A 19667-nucleotide genomic window follows, 5' to 3' on the forward strand; every position below is an offset into this window, starting at 1 on the left:
TGAAGATATTTTAAAATTGAGTGTGGTGATAGCTGCACATATCTGTGAATGTACTAAAAACTACTAAAATGTACACTTTAAATGGGTGAATGGTACAGTATGTACATTATATCTCAATAAAGCTGTTAAAATTTTAACTGATTTTAAAACTATGATCACATTTATTTAAACTTCTGAAGAACTTAAGTGGCATCCCATAAATCCTGGAATCACATTCTGGTGACATACTGGGGGAAAAAGAAGCAAATAAATCAAAGGAATGAGGTTTAGAACAGCTGGCAAGGAAGATCGGAAAGATCTGTAACTGGGCATGGTGGTCCTCTGGTCACAGTGACAAGGACAAAGGCAAGATTATAAAACACACTATGTTGAAATTGATCAGAAACCTTTATTATGTTCCTCATCATTCATTAAGCAACCTACACAAATCATTTTCTTTTTCTCTGCCTCAAACAGCATAGGCTGCATCCAAGCCTAAATGGAAGACACAATAGGTGGAAGACCTTGTAGAGAAAAGCTAACATGTAAGATCTCTGCTTATCTCGGCTTAGGTGAAGGTAGGACAGGAAAAGCATATAAGTACAATATTCCAAATACTCCGTTCTTCAAAGATGAGGCCTGCAGGAGAGGGGCTGTCCGAAGGACGCAGGTGAAGGCTCACAAAACTGCCCAGCTCAGCAATCAATCCAAAGGCTCACAAAACTGCCCAGCTCAGCAATCAATCCAAAGTTCCTTTAAAACAAAAACAAAAACAAAAACAAAAACAAAGAGCAACATGTAAAGCAAGGTGCCTCAAGAACTGGATGAGTGTCACAAACTGGGCAAAGTTAGAGTAGAAGCTGCTCTGGTACTGGCAATTCTCTAAGATCAAATTACTCATTTGGGGGAATATCCATCCAAAAGATCTCAGAGAAAGAACATGTCACTACAGAAAGTGGGCAGCTGAGAGTTAAGCATACAGGTCTAGAGAGTTAGAATGAGATGTGGGGAACAGAGCAAAGAAGTTGTTGTGTTAGTTAATGAGCATTTGGGGATTCCATACAAAGTGTGATTAATACAGAATAAAGGAGAAAGGTTTTCTAAGCAAAAAGTTCATAACCTTTTGAGAAACTTCCAGTTCAAGATGGGAGACTGAGCTCACAAATTTGTATGCCCTCCCTTCCAAGATTCCATTCAAAAGAAATAAAAGGTTTTAAGAAGGTATAAATCCACAATAAAGAATGGGGCCCATCAGCAGTTAAGAGATTTCAACAAAAAGCTGAATAGAAATCTGATTGAAGTATGTTTATAAATAGAAAAACAAATCAGCCTAGAATGAATAGAGGGGGGCAACAGAGGTGGGAGCCCATCGCCTAGGAGACCCTTGGGGAAGTTCCAGCCAGACTCAGACACCAGGAATGACAGAAAGAAACAGGTCAGAAAGGTTAGTGACCTGAGGGTCTACATAAGAAACAGCTGGCCCCATCTCCCTACAACCCTTCCAGCATGGAGCATTACCAGAAAACAAAATGGGAAAAAATCAGGGGTTCTCTTCTAATAAACTAAATGAATTACCTGAAGAACTACAGGAGCCTCTGAAAATGCCAGCTCCCCAAAGTAAGGCTTTCCAGACCCCAGCTTAACATCTGGTCCCACCCCAGCCCACCCTAAAGTAAAAGTGCCAGGCAAAAACCACCTTCCCATACACACACAGCTTCCGAACAGACTTCTTAACTACCTCATTCCTAAACGGAATGGAAATTACTGGGCAGACTAGAGAGAAAGGAAAAATTAAAATTTATTAAAAAAAAAAAAAAAACCCTAGAATAAAACAGATAATTCAGAAAAGAACACAAGAAAACCAAGCAAAAATACCTCTAAGTTAAAAAAGAAAAAAAGAAATAGCCTCTGTGATAAAGGCAAATTCCTGCTGAGATCAACTGATAAACCTGATTGAAATATTTTTAAAAAGAAAATCCTTCAAGCACTGAAGAGGCACCAATAAAAGTGAAATCTAAAATCTAGAGAAGGCAAGAACACAAAGTAAACCCAGCCTCCAAACCTGTTTTTGCCCTAAGATCATTTGCCGTCCAAAAGATAGAGCTGAGAAATTTTGGCTGAGCAAATCAAGAGTCAAATCTAAGAGTGTGCCCAAGAGAGAAGGTCTGATTTTTTAAAAAGCTACAGTCCCAAAAAGGGGCACCCTCAGAGTAACACTGCACTAGAATTAAATCAGCCCCTTCACAGACTTGCCATCAGGGTTCACATAGATTACCACAGAGAACCAAGAATCCTCAAGTCTTGGATCTGGATTAAGGAGATTAATACATTCCCCTAGGTGCCTTGCAGCAGCAAATGAAAATCTTCTTTGGAGAAAGGTTTCATCATACAAGCCTCAAACTACCCAAAAAATAATTTATTCAAGTACATTGACCAATACATCAAGAAAGCTAGGCATAAAGAGGAAAAAAGACTATGAAACAATATCAACAGAAACAAGTCAGGAAAAAAAATAAAATAAATCGGCCTCAAAAATGCTTTGGATATTAATTAGACTGGAGACTATAAAACAACTACACTTACTTTGTTTAAACAAATAAAAGACTAGCTTCAAAACACCTGGAGCAAATACAAATAACAAACAGGCAAATGGAATTCACAGAACTGAAAATACAAAAACAAACTAAAAAATTAACAGAAAAGTTTAAAGGAGACAATTCACTGGAGAGAGAATTAATAAACTGGGAGATCAGAAAAAAACTACACAGAATGCAGCACAGAGAGGCAAAATTATGACTGAGGTTTAACATACATTTAATGGAAATCTTAATGAGAAAGGAGAAAGAACAAAGCAGAGCCATTATCTGAAAAGATACAAGCTGAGATTTCTCCAGGGCTGATAAAAGACATCAATCCCTAGATTTAAGAAGCCTAAGCAGCAGATACATAGAGGGAAATCAGCACCTAGATACATCCAAGTAAAACTACAAAAATATCAAAGACAAATACAAAAATCTTAAAAGTATCCAAAACAGGGACAAATTAGCTTCAAACGATTAACAGATTAACAGTGATTTCTAAACAGAAACAATGAAGTCGAAACACAGAATGAGATCTTCAACATTATAAAATTAACTTTCCGCCTAAAATTCTATATTCAGCAAGATGCCTTTAAAAACCAAAGTAAAATATAGGAATGCAGGCACTCTGGAAAACACTATGAAGGTTCCTCAAAAAATTAAAAATAGAACTACCCTATGACCCAGCAATTGCACTATTAGGCATTACCAAGGAATACGGGTGTGCTGTTTCAAAGGGGCATATGCATCCCAATGTTTATAGCAGCACTATTGACAATAGCCTAAGTATGGAAAGAGCCCAAATGTCCATCGACTGATGAATGGATAAAGAAGATGTGGTATATATACACAATGGAGTATTACTCAGTGATGAAAAAGAATAAAATCTTGCCATTTGCAACAATGTGGAATTGAACTAGAGGAATTCAAACCCCAATTCTGGTTCTAGGTCTCGCTCTGGCTCTGCGCTCACAGGGCAGAGCCTGCTGGGAATTCTCTCCCTCTCTCTCTGCCTCTCCCTGTGCTACGCTCACCTGCTCTTTCTCTCTCTCAAAAAAAATAAATAACTTTAAAAAAAAAGAGAGAGTATATACTTTCCGGATAGAGGGAAAAATGAAATAACAAATTATACTTAAAACAAGGGCAAAAAACTGAAAAAAAAAAAAAAAAAACCATAAAATAGGACAAATGGGAAACACAAAATAATATGGTAGATTTAAACCCATATATATATATATATATACATATATATATACACATATATATATATGTATATATATCACTAATTGCATTAAACATAAATGAACTAAGTGCTCCAAAGACTGTCAGCCTAAAGTTTTAAAAATAATCCAATTATACCGTTTATAAATATGGAAAGGTAAAAATTTTTTAAATGAGAAAAATACACACTATTCAAATACTAACAAAAGAAAGCTTCTAAGTTTTAAAAATAGTAAACAAAATAATCTTTAAGGCAAAAAGCACAAACAAAAGTAACAATGATCAATTTATAAATATAAAATGTTCACTTAACTGCTAATAGCCTACTGCTGACCAATAACACAGTTGATTAGCACATATTTTGTATGTCATATGCATTACTATACTGTATTATTACAATATAGTCACCTAGAAAAAAATGTTAATAATAAAATAAGGAAGGAAAAATACATTTATAGGGCTGTACTGTAAAAAAAAATCCACATATACTGAAGCAGCTCGAACCTGTACCATTTAGGGTACCTGGTTGGCTTGGTCAATACAGCATGTGACTCTTAATCTCAGGGTCATGAGTTCAAGCTCCACACTCGTCATGGAGCCTACTTAAAAAAAAAAAAAAAAAAAAATGCCCACTTGGGGTGCCTGGCCGGCTCAGTCAGAAGAGCAGATGGCTCTTGATCTTAGGGTTGTGAGTTCAAGCCCCATGCTGGGTACAGAAAGTACTAAAGAAAAAGAAAAAGAAACTTTAAAAACAAACAGAGGCACCTGGGTGGCTCACTAGGTTAAGCGTCCAAATCTTGATTTCAGCTCAGGTTATAATCTCACAGGTTTGTGGGTTCAAGCCACACATCAGGCTCTGTGCTGACAGCACTCAGAGTCTGCTTGGGATTCTCTCTCCATCTCCCTCTGCCCTTCCTGCACATACATGCTCTCTCTCTGAAAATAAATAAATTTAAAACAAACAAAAAACCTGTGCTATTCAAGGGTCAGCTGTACTATGAAGAACTTTATGCCGACAAATTTGAAAATTTAGATAAAATGTAAAATTCCTAGAAAAACTACAACTCTTATGGGGGGAAGCAGGGCAAGACGACCTCAAGAAAAGAAAATAAAATCAGAATGGTCCCAATACCATCCAAAAACATCAATCAAAAATCTTCCCACAAGGAAAATTCTAGGCTCAGATGGCTTCACTGATGAATTATACCATTCAAATAAGAAATAATTCCAATCTTACAAATTTTCTAAAGAACAGATCAAAAAGATATACATACTCTCCAACTAATTTGTATGAGGCTCACATTCGATATGAAAAAAATCTCCAATCTCTCTTTATAAACATTGATAGAGCATTTGCAATCTATTAAACTACAAAAAACCTTAGAGTTAAGTATAATTAATGGGGAAACACTGAAAGCTTCCCCTTTGAAATCAAGATGACTGCTATCAGCACATCTATTCAACATTAGACTGGAGATTCTAGGGCAAGAAGAAATTAAAAAGAAAAGGATTGGGAAAATTTCACAAAATTGTCACTACTAGTGGATATTACTGTGTAACTAAGGAAATCCAAAAGAATCAACAGAAATAATTAGAGGTAAACAAGATGCTAGGCACAAAATTAACACAGAAAACCAATTATATTTCTATACTATCAACATTCAGAAAATTAATTTTTTCTTAGAAAGATACCAGTAACAAGAGCATCAAAATTATTAAATAAAGAAAAGCATCTAACAAAATACATCAAGATTTCTTCCCAGAAAATAAAAAAACCTTAATTAAAGGGGCACCTGGGTGGCTCAGTCAGTTAAGCATCTGACTCTTGGTTTTGGCTCAGGTCATGATCTCATGGTTTCATAAGTACAAGTCCCGCATCAGCCTCTGCACTGACAGTGTGGAGGCTGCTTGGGATTCTATCTCCCTCTGTCTGCTTCTCCCCCACTCATGCTGTCTCTGTCTCTCTCAAAAATGAATTAAAAAAAAAAGGTTTTTAAACATTAAAGATCTAAATAAATGGAGAAATAGACCATGTTCATGGACTGAAAGATTCACTATTGTAAAAATATAGTTTCTCCCCCTAAATAATCTACAGATTCAATACAATCCCCACCGATACGCTTTTTACATGGAATTTGACAAGCAGATCTTAAAATACGCATGAAAGTGCAAAGAACTTAAAATAGTCAAGACACTTAAAGAAGGTGGGAAGATTTGTTCTTTCAAATAAAGCAACTATAATTGAGACTGTTTGCGATGGGCATGGGAATAGACACAACAGAAAGCCCAGAAACAGCCCTGATTTCTAACAAAAGTAGCACTACAAAGAAAATAATATGGAAAAGTGTCTATGTAAATAATAAGAAAAAAAATAAATTGACCCTCACTTCAGTCTGATACACAAAAAGTCAACTAAAGTTTTATGAAAGACAAGAAAACTACAAAAATTTTAGCATATAGGAGAATGTCTTCATGACATGGATGGGAAAAAAGTCTTAAACAGGAAAACAAAGAGCATTACCTATAAAGAAAAACATTAATACATTTGACTATCTTTATTTTTGTTAATGTTTTAATTATTTTTGACAGAGCACAAGGGAGGGCAGAGAGATGGGGACATTAGATCTGAAGTGTGCTCTGTGCTGACAGCAGCGAGCCTGACGTGGGGCCTGAACTCACTAACCATGAAATCATGCCCTAAGCCTGAGTCAGGTGCTCAACCAACAGAGCCACCCAGGTCCCCCACATTTGACTATCTTTAATTAAGAACTCATTTATTGGGGTGGCTGGGTGGCTCAGTCAGTTAAGCATCCGACTCTTGACTTCAGTTCAGGCCATGATCTCATGGTTAGTGAGGTCGAGCCCCACATCAGGCTCGGAGCTGACAGTGTGGAGCCTGTTTGGGATTCTCTCTCTCTCTCTCTCTCTCTCTCTCTCTGCCCCCTCCCACTTGTGCATGCCCTTTCTCCCTCTCTCTCAAAATAAATAAACTTAAAAAAATAACCTCATTTATCAAAAAGCACTCTAAACAGTGAAAAGCCAAGTCTAAACCAGGAAAAGATACCTGCTTCCCATATGCTGAAAAAGATTCATATCCAGAAAAGAGAAAAAGCATATACATATATAATTACAGTTATAGTTATAAATCAATAAGGAAAAAGACAAAATATCCAAGATAAAAATAAGACACCACCTCACCCCCAAAAAAGGGACACACGTATGAGAAGATGTCACCAGTAATCAGGGCAATGCAAATTAAAAGTACTATGCAATTATCATTAACATCCCCACCAGACTGGCAGAAATTAAATCCCAAGTGTTGGTGAGAATGAGGAACAATGGGAATTATCATATGCTCTTGGTAGAAATGTCAATCAGGCATGCAAGAAGTATGGGCATGGAATAGACACAACAGTATCTATTAGACAGCAGTATCTACAAAAGATGGAGTTGTACATATCCTATATCCCAGCAATTTTATCTATACCCACATACATACATACATAAACACACACACACACACACACACACACACACACCTGGAGAAACATGTGTAAGAATGTTCATAGTGAATTGTTTATAACAGAAAAAAAAGTTATCCAAATATCCACATTAAAATGGTTCAATTGTGGGGCGCCTGGGTGGCTCAGTTGGTTATGCATCCAACTTCAGCTAGGTCATGATCTTGCAGTTCATGAGTTCGAGCCCCACATTGGGCTCTGTGCTGACAGCCTAGAGTCTGGAAGCCTGCTTTGGATTCTGTGACTCCCTCTCTCTGCCATACCCGACTTGCATTCTCTCTTTCTCTCTCAAAAATAAATATTAAAAAAAAATTTTTTTTAATGGCTCAATTGTAATACTGTCACACAATCGCATGCCATACAGCACAAAAAACAAACAAGAGATATGTACAACCACATAGATGATTTGGTTACATTTTTAAAAAGTTCAAAAAAATATAAAACTAAATCCTACTGTTAAAGGATACATGCTTATATGCTAAAACTATAAAGAAAAATCAAGTAAGTAATTACCAAAAAGTCAGGATACTGTTAAGTCAGCAAAGGGGATGGAAAGAAGATCTATCACAGAGAAGGAATATATATGGAACTTCTGGGGGCTGATGCTATTCTATCTCTTAACCTAGCTGGTGGTTACAATGGTGTTCATTTTGTTATTTATTGCCTTTACATTTGTTATCTGTGTTCATAAGGAAAGGCTTAGAATATACATATATCAATACCTTTGCATATAACATCCAGAAAATTACCCAAGAAACTAATAACAGTTGCCTGCAGGGAAGACATGTCTAAGAGGGATTAAAGGACAGGAAGGGTAGTGGTAGTGTCCACATTACTGTTTTTCAACTACTTGACCTACAGGTAAAGCATGGGAGATTTAACTATGACAAGAAGACATGTTATTAGCCTTGACAATGTCAAAGTATAAGTATAAATGACACTAAGTGAGAGTTAAGAGTGGGTTAAAAAATGGGAAAGGAAGAGATAGGCTCACTGATAGTCATACCTTCCAAAGTGGAGAGTTAACCAAAAAAATAGATATTTTAGTGTTATATAAACTGTAAAGGTAACAAAGGAACAATTTGTTCCTTTTATAATATCCAACATTATAAAAATAATGACATAACTACCAAAAATCAGAAGGGGGGAAGAGGGATTTATGGAGCAGTACAGATTACCCAAATCTTCATTTATCACAGCAGGAAGTTAACAGATAACATGTATAGTTGAAAAACCAAGGATGAACCATATTATTTAGAAATGTAAGTGACCACTTAAAAAGCTAAAAAACAGAAACAACAAAAGGGCATGGAGCAGCAGCTGCATTTCATTGTTAGACATTAGATATTTGATTTTCAAGCATGGATACATATCGCCTTGATTAAAAAAGAAAAAAAATAATTTTCTACTTAGAACATATACATCTAAGGACATAAGAACATTTATTTTACCAAGCACAAAATAAGAGAATACTGAATCTACAAATGCTAAAATGGCCAAAATTCAGATATATTAATGTAGAGAGAACAGAGGAATGCAACTACTGAGATTATTGGATCAGAAGATGAAAATGAATACATCCACCACTCAATAAATGACCATTTATGAAAAATCCAACCTGAGGGGCACCTGGGTGGCTCAGTTGGTTAAGGGCCCTGACTCGGTTTAAGCTCAGGTCATGACCTCGTGGTTTCTTGAGTTCAAGCCCCCCACCAGCCAAGGCAGGCTCTGCACTGACAGTGCAGAACCTGCTTGTAATTCTCTCTCTGCCCCTCCCCTGCTTGTGCAGGTGCTCTCACACTCTGTCTCTCAAAATAAATAAATAAACTTAAATAAACAAATAAATTAATAATAAAAATAAAAATCCAAGCTAAGTTCTATGCCATGGAAGAGGATAGAGGGGAAAACTACATAAGATCTCTCCACTTCTATTCTGTGGTACCCTCCAATTCATCATCCACAGGTCTGTAGTGTTATCTCTTTAAAATACATATCTTATTATATACTCTGAAAAACTGGTCACTAAAAGTGAGCTGGTAAAGCAGGCTCTGAACATTTTTGGAGAACTGATGGGAAGTCTGTCACAAGAAGTTGCCTTCCTTAGGTAGGCAGGTAACAAGTTACTAAGAAAAATGAGTAAGCAAAAAAAGGGTTAAGACAGACCTACAAACTGAAAGAATACTCAATAATCTAGACTTGAAGCTAGCTATGGAAATGTATCTTGAAACACATTAAAAGAATGTATCAAAAGGGTGAGAGGCCCAGATTATATGACGCAGAACAAAAGAGAAAAATAGTGATATATATGACACAGAACAAAAGAGAAAACTAGTGAAATAAATAAAGCCACAAAGGATTTGTGGAGATAATGAGGCTTGAAAGAGATAATGAGAACACCCTGGTATTTTAAGGGCAAGAATGAACTCCAAGTGCACGGCTTTCACATATTCAAGCAGAATTTGTGCAGGGAACAATAAGCTGATCAGATATAGTAATTAAATAGGAGAAATAGCCCTGAAAGAAGATAGCTAAAATAAGGTATCTCAAATATTTTCTATTTCAATGACAAGACTTAGTACACAACTTAATCCAAAATTCTTAACAACAAACAGGCAAGTACATAATCTCCCAGTGGCAAAATAATAACTATAGGGCACCTGGGTGGCTCAGTCGGTTAAGAGTCCAACTCTTGATTTCGGCTCAGCTCATGTTGAACCCCGCGTTGAGCTGACAGTACTGGATTCTTGGGATTCTCTCTTTCCCCCTCTCTCTGCCCCTCTCGCTCAAGCATGCGAGCTCTCTCTCAAAATAAACATTAAAAAATTTTTTTTAAATAATGTTATACAGACTGAAGAAGAAAAAAGAACAAGAAGCAACCCTTTAAATGTTGGCAATTGTTTCTGATCTCTAGCATTATGATACAGGGAAGATTATATCTAGGAATGGAGATTAAAGTATGAATCAAACTGTTCAATGCACCTAACTCCACTGGAGTCCTTATATTGCCTCTCATTTTTTATAATTAGCAATTTTCAGGAAGAAGTTCTAATGACCCAAGAGAATTAGAATTGCTAGATCTCACCAGATTTAACATATTAGTTTTTCCCATCTTAATGGGAAGTAGAAAGAATTATCACTATACAGACAAGGAAGAACCAAATAGCAGTTTTATAAGATTTTGAACTCAGCTCATTAGCATGGGAAAGACAGGTGGAAATGATTATCCATCCATAGAGAACTCACCTTCCAGAAAAGCAAATTCATCCACGGCTTCTATTGCATTATCTGAAACACAATGTAAAGGGACACCTGACTAACTCTGGTCATTTGGACACCAACCTCTTAAAAAAAAACCACAACCCACATAGTGAAGGGCGTGAGGCTTTATGCAAATGAGGGCATTTATAAAATTTGTCCCTTGCTTTTGTGAATCCATTCTACTCCACCACTAAATCTTACATATCAGCTGCCTCTCTACAAGAGTAGAAAACCCTAGGTAAACACTGTTCGGTAAGGGGAAACCCTTTGCTCTGAAAGTCATCAAAGAAGAGTCTGGCAAAATGAAGGGAAAGTGGAATTAAGGTACACAAAAGTTTACACATGTACAAGGGTTGCCAACTAAAAAGAAACAAATCAAACCCCCAGTTTCTATGGGAAAAAGAAGTGTCAAGTCTGATTCAACACAGCAGACCGCATAAAGGGGTATAATCAGCTTTAGCAACACATGGACTCCTTTCATTCCCTACCCCACCACCTATACAGCCACCCAAAGCACTGGGGCTCTAAAGGTAGGACTTTCTATCACTGTGGCAGTCCAAAGGGATGTGGCACCTTTCATCTTACAGAGGTGGCTTCCCCCAGCCCTCCCTTCTTTGCCCCCAGATACCAAATACCACAGTGACACTCTACCCAAATCTCTCCTCTGAAGGGTTTTCCTCTTTCCTTGTTGAGCACAGCAGTAGGCATCTTTTGCAATGGTCTCCACAAATAATTCCTGTGAGGCACAAGGGGAGAGTTGTAGCAATGGGTTCTAGCACAATTCTTGTGAGCTCTTCTATTTGAGTGGTGGGAAGGAGGTGAGGGGTGCTCAGATGCATGGAAAGGTTCTCAGTCTGGACTTCATGACGATCTGCTCCCATTCCCTCTACCCCAGTAGGACGTGACACGTTCCTGCTCCCTCACTTGTAAATTCTCCAGACTCATTCACTTGAGATTCCCACAAGCTGTGTCAGGCATTGTAAAAGCAATTTAAAGTCGTTGTCCGTGCCCTAATGAAGAGGCAGGTGTGTTAACAAACCAATACAACTACTGAAAGTATGTGTCTCTTTCCCCTAGTGTTCCCTCCTAGACTTTTATCTCAGAATCTGGCCCCGGCCCCTCACCTCCGCATTCTTCGCACACCCAGTCCAGAGCCTCTTCCACCCCGACTTCCCCCTCTCCCCAAGCCTCCCAAGACGCCGCTAAGCCCCGCCCCCAGGAAGGTTTTCCCCCCCACGCCCCGCCCCTCGCCACGGCCCCGCCCCTCGCCACCTCCCCGCCCCGCAGCCCCGTGTGGCCTTCGCGCTCCCGCCGCACCGCTGCTCGTGCCAGAATGAAGATGGCTTCCTGTCCCGCGAGGGTCACGTCGGGGTCCGCCTTCACCAAGGCCTTCACTCGCGCTAACGGCAACCTCGAGAGACGAGCTCCGGGCACACTCGTCGGGGCCTGCGGCGGCGGGGCCGCTGCCTCCCCACTGGGCCCCTCCTCCTCGCGGGGTGTCCCATTTCCAGCCGCCGCCGCCGCCATCCGGGCCCCAAGCGTGCTGCGCGCGGCCGCCGACTGTGCGCGCGCATGCGACGCCGGCCCCTTTCCCGCGCGCGCCGAAGGCCACGCCCCCTGTGGGCGCGTGGCTCCGCCCCTTACGCGGCTGGAAGCTCCCGGGACTCCCGGCTGGGCGTGGCGGCTCTCCCTGCGCCGTCGCCGCTCCGCTACCGCCCTACGGACCGCGGACTCTTTTCCCGGTACCGGTGAACCTGTGGGGCCTAGTTGGGCCCAGGCACCGTCCCTTACTGGTCTAATGTGGTTGGGCCCGGCTAGTGCGGGGGAGGAGCATCCTTGGTCTGGAGAACCCAGACCTGGCCCGCAAGAATGTCTCAGTCAAGTGATAAGCAAGTGATAGCCCAAGCTGAGAAGGGCAGATGCCCCTGCGAGGCCTGGGCTTTCGGGAGGGCGCAGTGGACTGGGGAAAAAGGGTACCGAGAAGGGCGCGAAATCTGGACCAGTGTCAAGGAGAACAAAATGCCCTAAAAGGAGGTAGGACCTTGGCAGGCAGAAATGGGAGAGTTTCAGTCCTGACTGGAAACCATAAGAAAAAAGCACAGAGGCTGGAAAGTATGAAGTTGTGGCGATCACAAGCCGTCCACGCTCGTTCAATCGCGAGTTGCACCACAGTGTTGGCTTTCAAAGTTTTTGTTCACAGGCTCCGTTTATACTCTTAGAAGTTACTAAGGATCGCAAAGAGCTTTTGTTTCTGTAGGTTATATTGATGTTTATTGTATTCGAAATTAAAGCAGTTTTAGAATATTTAATACATTACACGTTAACACAATGTTTTTCATGACAAGTGAACATTTTTTTTGACAAGCACAAAGTGCTTCCAAAAAAAAAGTTTAATGAGGAAAATCTCTTGAATGTATGGCTTTAATAGAAGACAGTTGGATTCTCCAGCTGCTTCTGTATGTTCACGTTATCACTTTTCACATAGATCTGGAAACTCCTCTGCATCTTCTTGAGAAAATGAGAATGAAAAGGGCAAATAGCATCTTAGTATTAAGAAAATAGTTTTGACGTCACAGACACCTGCAGAGAGACTCTCAGGACACATACCACCCCCCATTAGTCCCCACACCAAAGTTTGAAATCTGGCATAAAAGATCAGTTCACGTTTGCAATAACAGTTTTAACCTAAGTCTGTTGTTATAATAGCTCACATTTTTTAGCGATTACTATGTGCATGGTTCAAAGTGCTTTACATTTATGTGTTTATCGAGTAACGATTTTTGTAATCCCCTTTTTGAAGTAGGTGGTATTTTAACCTTTATTTTACAGTTGAGGAAGTTAAAACACAAAGTGGCTAATTTATCCACTGCAGAATGTAGTCAAACCAAGATACAGTTGAATTAAAGAATATCTAGTGTCTGCATTCATCAATGATGTCGTAAATGCTACATGACTGGATTAGCAGAGGCTCCAATAGAGCAGAGCAAGAGGCTGGGCAAGATTAAAACCTTCAGAAAGGAGTCTCTGGCACTGAAAATTTCACTACAATCTCCTTTAGGATCTCAGCCCAGAGTCCACCTTCAGATTACATTTGTGGACACTCCTGCACAGGGAAAGCTCCACACAAAATTCATAAAAGCACAGCCAGATTCTTGTGTCCCCTTACAGTGGGACACTCCATGGAGCAATATTCTAACTATGTCAAAGTAGTTAAATACTAATGGCTGCCTAAATTCTGAGTTAACATAATAAATGAATTGACCACTGTGGGGACAGGAATTAGTTCAGACTTCCTGAAGGGTAGAGGCAAATTGGCTTTTGGAGGATTCTCTTTAACCCCTCTTTCTTCCCAGTTTTCTCTGTTATCCATATTTTCCCTACCTTCTTCCACTTCCTCCTCTTCCTTTCCCTTTCTTCCCCTAGTTCCTTCCCCACCCCCCCCATCAGTTGTCCACTTGGCCTAGTTCCATTCTCCTTTCCTTGGCTTTACCATCACAATAAGAAGACGTTTATTTAGACCACACAGCAGTTCATGACTATGAGTGTTGAAAGGCACTATGTCGTGTTAAAAGAGGAATCGTGTTTTACTGTCCTTGAATTTTAGTGGTAAAAGCGCAGAGGAAACAGGAAAACGGGTCAAAAAAGCCACACACACACACACAAAAAAGGTTTGCATTTCAACCATATAGGACGAAAGGCTAAAATTATCTTTAAAGGCTACAAGAAGAAAATTAATGCAAAAAGGAAATATTATATGAACATTTTATGTGATAAACTAATGATTTAAGACAAGTTATCATCTACCCTCCTTGGATAAGAGTTGTATCCATTAGATATATATTTTGTGGAAATACATTTCATTTATGAATTATTTTTTTTAAATAATTTCATATTGGGACACCTGGGTGGCTCAGTCAGTTAAGCATCCAACTTCAGCTCAGGTCATGATCTCACAGTTCATGAGTTCGAGCCCCGCATTGGACTCTGCACTGACAATGCAGAACCTGCTTAGGATTCTCTCTGTCTCTCAAAATAAACTATAAAAATAAAATAATTGCATGTGTGTTGTATGTTGTTAAAACTCAGCTGAGTACATTTTAAAGATCTTACTGGCTTTATTCAGCAACTCATGAATTGGGTAGCATCCAACCTAGCAGATAGAAAGCAGCTCTGAAGATCTGTACAAGGCGAGAGATTTTTACAGACCAAAGTGAACAGGAGTAAGGAAGTTATACTAGACATTTGCTGATTGGTTAAAGCAGGGTTAGTTTCCCTATATGGAGCAGAGAGAAGTCTTAGAGCCAGGTTAGAAAACTTGTGTTCAGCAGGCAAGCATTGATGGGCTTCTAGAAAAGCCCTCCTTTTCTAGAAGAACGGAACATAGAAACTAGATAAGTTTTGACTTGCTGACATGGGGCTTAGCATGAGCAACTCCATCCTGGACCTAATCTGGTTGCTTTAACATATACATATATGTATTTTACATATATGTATGTGTACACACTTCTGGAGGGTCAAATGTTAAGTAAACCATAGGGAACACAAGGTAAAAAAAAAATCCATAGGACTGTTTTAAAGAGAAAGAAAAAAATATCATGAACCTGGCCATAGAAACCTTGGGATGCAGGAATCGCTTAAGCACTTGAAAGTCAACTCATCAGAAAGAGAAAGCATATGGAGAAAAAGAAAAGAAACAAACAAAAGGAAAAGTGTTTTGGGGCGCCTGGATGGCTCAGTCGGTTGGGCGTCCGACTTCGGCTCCAGTCATGATCTCGCAGTCCGTGAGTTCGAGCCCTGCATCGGGCTCTGTGCTAACAGCTCAAGCCTGGAGCCTGTGTCTCCCTCTCTCTCTGCCTCTCCACCACTCACACTCTGTCTCTCAAAGATGAATAAATGTTAAAAAAAAAAAAATTTAAGTGTTTTAAATCTTTAAAAGATACAAAGGAATAGTTTACTGTTAATTCAGTATTTAAAGATATTGTTTAGGCAGTGTTCCCAATCCTTCCCTTCTAACTTTGATTGAAATGATAATAATTTGGAGGGGAGTTAAGGTGGTGGATCAGCATGGAGACCCTGAGCTTGTCTCATCCCTGAAATGCAGCTAGATCAGCACTAAACCATTTTGAACACATAGGAAATTGATCTGAGGATTAACACAAACATCTGCATAATTTGAGCCACGGAACTTCACAAGTGCACAGTTCTGAGAGGTGAACTGGGGAAGAGAAAAGCCGTGGAGGGTAGGGAGCTGTTTTGTGGAGAGAGGACAGAAGAAGAGAAAGGAAAACTTCCAAACTCTTTCAATGAAGCCAGCAGTACCTTGATTCCAAAACCAAAGACCCTACTAAAAAGGAGAACTACAGACCAATTTCCCTGATGAATATGAATACAAAAATCCTCAACAAGATACTAGCCAACCAGATCCAACAACACATTAAAAGAATTATTCTTTTAATAATTTTATAATTTTAATAATCCCACCATGACCAAGTGGGATTTATACCTGGGATGCAGGACTGGTTCAATATCTGCAAAACAATCAGTGTGATACATCACATCAATAAAAGAAAGGACAAGAACCACATGATCCTCTCAATAGATGCAGAGAAAGCATTTGACAAAATACAGCATTCTTTTTTGATAAAAACCCTCAAGGAAGTAGGGATAGAAGGATCATACCTCAAGATCATAAAAGCCATATATGAAAGACCCAACACTAATATCCTCAATGGGGAAAAACTGAGAGCTTTCCCCCTAAGGTTAGGAACAAGACAGGTATGTCCACTCTCGCCACTGTTATTCAACATAGTACTGAAAGTCTTAGCCTCAGCAATCAGACAACACAAAGGAATAAAAAGCATCCAAATCGACCAGGAGGAAGTCAAACTTTCACTCTTCACAGGTGACATGATACTCTACATGAAAAACCCAAAAGAGTCCACCAAAAAACAGCTAGAACTGATCCATGAATTCAGCAGTCACAGGATATAAAACCAATGCACAGAAATCAGTTACATTCCTATATACCAATAATGAAGCAACAGAAAGAGAAATCAAGGAATTGATCCCATTTACAATTGCACCAAAACCCATAAAATACCTAGGAATAAATCTAACCAAAGAGGTGAAAAGTCTATACGCTGAAAACTATAGAAAGGTTATGAAAGAAATTGAAGAAGACACTCACACACACACACACACACACACACACACAAAAAAAAAAAAAAAAAAAAAAAAAAAAAAAAAAAACCTGGAAAAATATTCCATGCTCCTGGATAGGAAGAACAAATATTATTAAAATGTCAATACTACCCAAAGCAAACTACATAGTCAATGCAATCCCTATCAAAATAACACAAGCATTCTTCACAGAGTTCCTGAAATTTGTATGGAACCAGAAAAGACCCTGAATACCCAAAGCAATCTTGAAAAAGAAAACCAAATCTGGAGGCATCACAATCCCAGACCTCAAGCTGTATTACAAAGCTGTAATCATCAAGACAGTAGGGTACTGGCACACACACACAAAAATAAAAAACCACTCAGATCAATGGAACAGAATAGAGAATCCAGAAATGGACCCACAAATGTATGGCCAACTAATCTTTGACAAAGCAGGAAAGAATATCCAATGGAATAAAGACAGTCTCTTCAGCAAGTGGTGCTGGGAAAACTGGACAGCAACATGCAGAAAAATGAACCTGGACCACTTTCTTACACCACACACAAAAATAAACTCAAAATGGATGAAAGACCTCAATGTAAGACAGGAAGCCATCAAAATCCTTGAGCAGAAAGCAGGCAAAAACTTCTTTGACCTTGGCTGCAGCAATTTCTTACTCAACATGTCTCTGGAGGCAAGGGAAACAAAAGCAAAAATGAACTATTGGGTCCTCATCAAAATAAAAAACTTCTGCACAGAGAAGGAAACAATCAGCAAAACTAAAGGCAATTGACAGAATGGGAGAAGATATTTGCAAACAACATATCATATAAAGGGTTAGTATCCAAAATCTATGAACTTATCAAACTCAACACCCAGTAAACAAATAACCCAGTGAAAAAATGGGCAAAAGACATGGACAGACATTTTTCCAAAGACATCCAGATGGCAAACAGACACATGAAAAAGTGTTCAACATTGGTCATCATCAGGGAAATACAAATCAAAACCACAATGAGATACCACCTCACACCTGTCAGAATGGCTAAACTTAACAATTCAGGCAACAACAGATGTTGGCAAGGAAGCAGTGAAAGAAGAACCCTTTTGCATTGCTGGTGGGAATGCAAACTGGTTTAGCCACTCTGGAAAACAGTATGGAGGTTCCTCAAAAAATTAAAACCCTACCCTATGACCCAGCAATTGCACCACTAGGTATTTATCCAAAGGATACAGGAGTGCTGATTTGAAGAGGCACATGCACACCAATATTTATAGTAGCACTATTAACAACAGCTTGGAAAGAGTATGGAAAGAGCCCAAATGTCCATCAACTTATGAATGGATAAAGAAGATGTGATGTATGTGTACACACACACACACACACACACACACACACACACACATAAATACACAATGGAATATTACTCGGCGATGAAAAAGAATGAAATCTTGTCATTTACAACAACGTGGATGGAACTAGAGTGCATAATGCTAAGCCAGGTAAGTCAGTCAGAGAAAGACAAATATTATATTATTTCATTCATATGTGGAATTCAAGATACAAAACAGATGAACATTGGGGAACCTGGGTGGCTCAGTCGGTTAAGCGTCCAACTTCAGCTCAGGTCATGATCTCGCAGTCCATGGGTTCGAGCCCCACGTCAGGCTCTGTGCTGAAAGTTCGGAGCCTGGAGCTGCTTCGGATTCTGTGTCTCCCTCTCTCTCTGCTCCTCCCCCACTCACACTCTTTCTCTCTCTCAAAAATAAATTAACATTAAAAAAATGAAAACAAAAACAAAACAAAACAAAACAAGGAAATGATAAAAACTCAATGCTGTCTACAAAACTTTCCATATTTAGGTTCTTCTAACCTTTCTAGTCCCATTTCATCTGTGTGCTCAAGCCATACAGATTTTGTTTCCAGTCTATAGCAATTCTGCCATAAAAGTTTTTCTCATCTTCCTTCAAATTGCAAGTCTTCCCCATCAACTCATCTTCCCACAGAAGAGGTTAAGTTACACATACCACTGAACACCTGTCCTTCATAGTATTGATCACAGGTTGCAATTCTGCATTTACCTATGTGATTATTTGATCAACATTTGACTTCTCTCTTCCCCCCATCCTCCACAATAAGCTCCTTTAAGGGAGTGTCTCTGTCTACTTTTGTTCATTGAGTCTGTGGTACAGTACCTAGCACTTAGTGGGTGCTTAATAAATATTTAGTGAATGAATGAATCATTAACTGTGGCTCATCTGGAATTGCCAGCCCCTAAGAAAGCATGTCAGAACGCGGGGAAAGAATTGTTATTTGGAAATGTCTACCAAGGGTAGTAGTACTATTGACTCTCAAACAGCACGGGGGTTAGAGGCACCGATCCCCCTGTGCAGTTGAAAATCCATACAAGCAGCACCTTACACAACTATGCTAAGCTTGCACCCTGCATCTATAAGGTTTGCCTCCACTATACTAAACATTGTGAACCCATGTGCCTTCCTGGGCCAAGATGATAATACACATCAGAGCCCAGCAATCTGTGGTCTGTGGGCCAAGTCCAGCCTGCCACCTCTTTTGTGAATAAGGCCATGTGTTTATGTATTTTCTATGTAACTTAAAGGTGACTCTAGCAAAGATTTATCATTATGGAAAGAAAAGCACTATGTCTCAGGATTGCTCTTACTGCCATTTACACTATTCTTGTGTAATCATGTGACCAGGAAGAAATAATCAGTGACCCAATTAATAAATCAATAAGTAGTAATTAAGATGAAAATTATCTACAAATGAGAAAATAAGTAATTTGACCTAGTCAAAGATGGGACAAACAGTGTCTGATAAGAAGTTCCCCCAAAAATATATTTTGAATGAAGTAAGATAAGGTAAAAATACAAGAACAGAAAATACCTATTTGGTTATTGAGGAATTTGGTGAGGTGAGGCCTC

The 19667-nt window shown here is 39.2% G+C and overlaps 1 protein-coding gene across 2 annotated transcripts; it reads right to left on the reverse strand.

Annotated features, from left to right (window-relative positions):
* Positions 1 to 368: 368 nt before the first annotated feature.
* On the reverse strand, positions 369 to 12404 carry POLE4 (DNA polymerase epsilon 4, accessory subunit). Of its 2 annotated transcripts, XM_060656646.2 has the most exons (5): positions 11876 to 12404; positions 11210 to 11294; positions 10544 to 10585; positions 9958 to 10102; positions 369 to 732 (listed from the first exon to the last, which is right to left on the reverse strand). In XM_060656646.2, the coding sequence occupies exons 1-4, from the start codon at positions 12083 to 12085 to the stop codon at positions 9975 to 9977; spliced, it is 465 nt and encodes a 154-aa protein (XP_060512629.1). In that variant the 5' UTR covers positions 12086 to 12404; the 3' UTR covers positions 369 to 732; positions 9958 to 9974. The 2 variants fall into 2 exon arrangements, with proteins under 2 accessions (XP_060512629.1, XP_060512647.1); XM_060656664.2 differs by lacking the exon at positions 9958 to 10102 and having other exon boundaries at positions 11876 to 12141.
* Between the last annotated feature and the right edge of the window lie 7263 nt (positions 12405 to 19667).

The sequence above is a fragment of the Panthera onca genome, chromosome A3, assembly GCF_046562875.1.
Source record: "Panthera onca isolate mPanOnc1 chromosome A3, mPanOnc1 haplotype 2, whole genome shotgun sequence".
Lineage (NCBI taxonomy): Eukaryota > Metazoa > Chordata > Mammalia > Carnivora > Felidae > Panthera > Panthera onca.

Bases quoted from the DNA above. Each gene is read 5' to 3' on its own strand.
- POLE4 (XM_060656646.2), bottom strand. From the start codon at position 12,085: ATGGCGGCGGCGGCGGCTGGAAATGGGACACCCCGCGAGGAGGAGGGG. The intron at 11,295-11,875 runs GTGCGGCGGGAG...TGTGCCTCACAG, and splicing joins TCATTCTGGCACGAGCAGCG to GAATTATTTGTGGAGACCAT. The intron at 10,586-11,209 runs GTAGAGTGTCAC...ATTGTGTTTCAG, and splicing joins CCTTCAGAGGAGAGATTTGG to ATAATGCAATAGAAGCCGTG.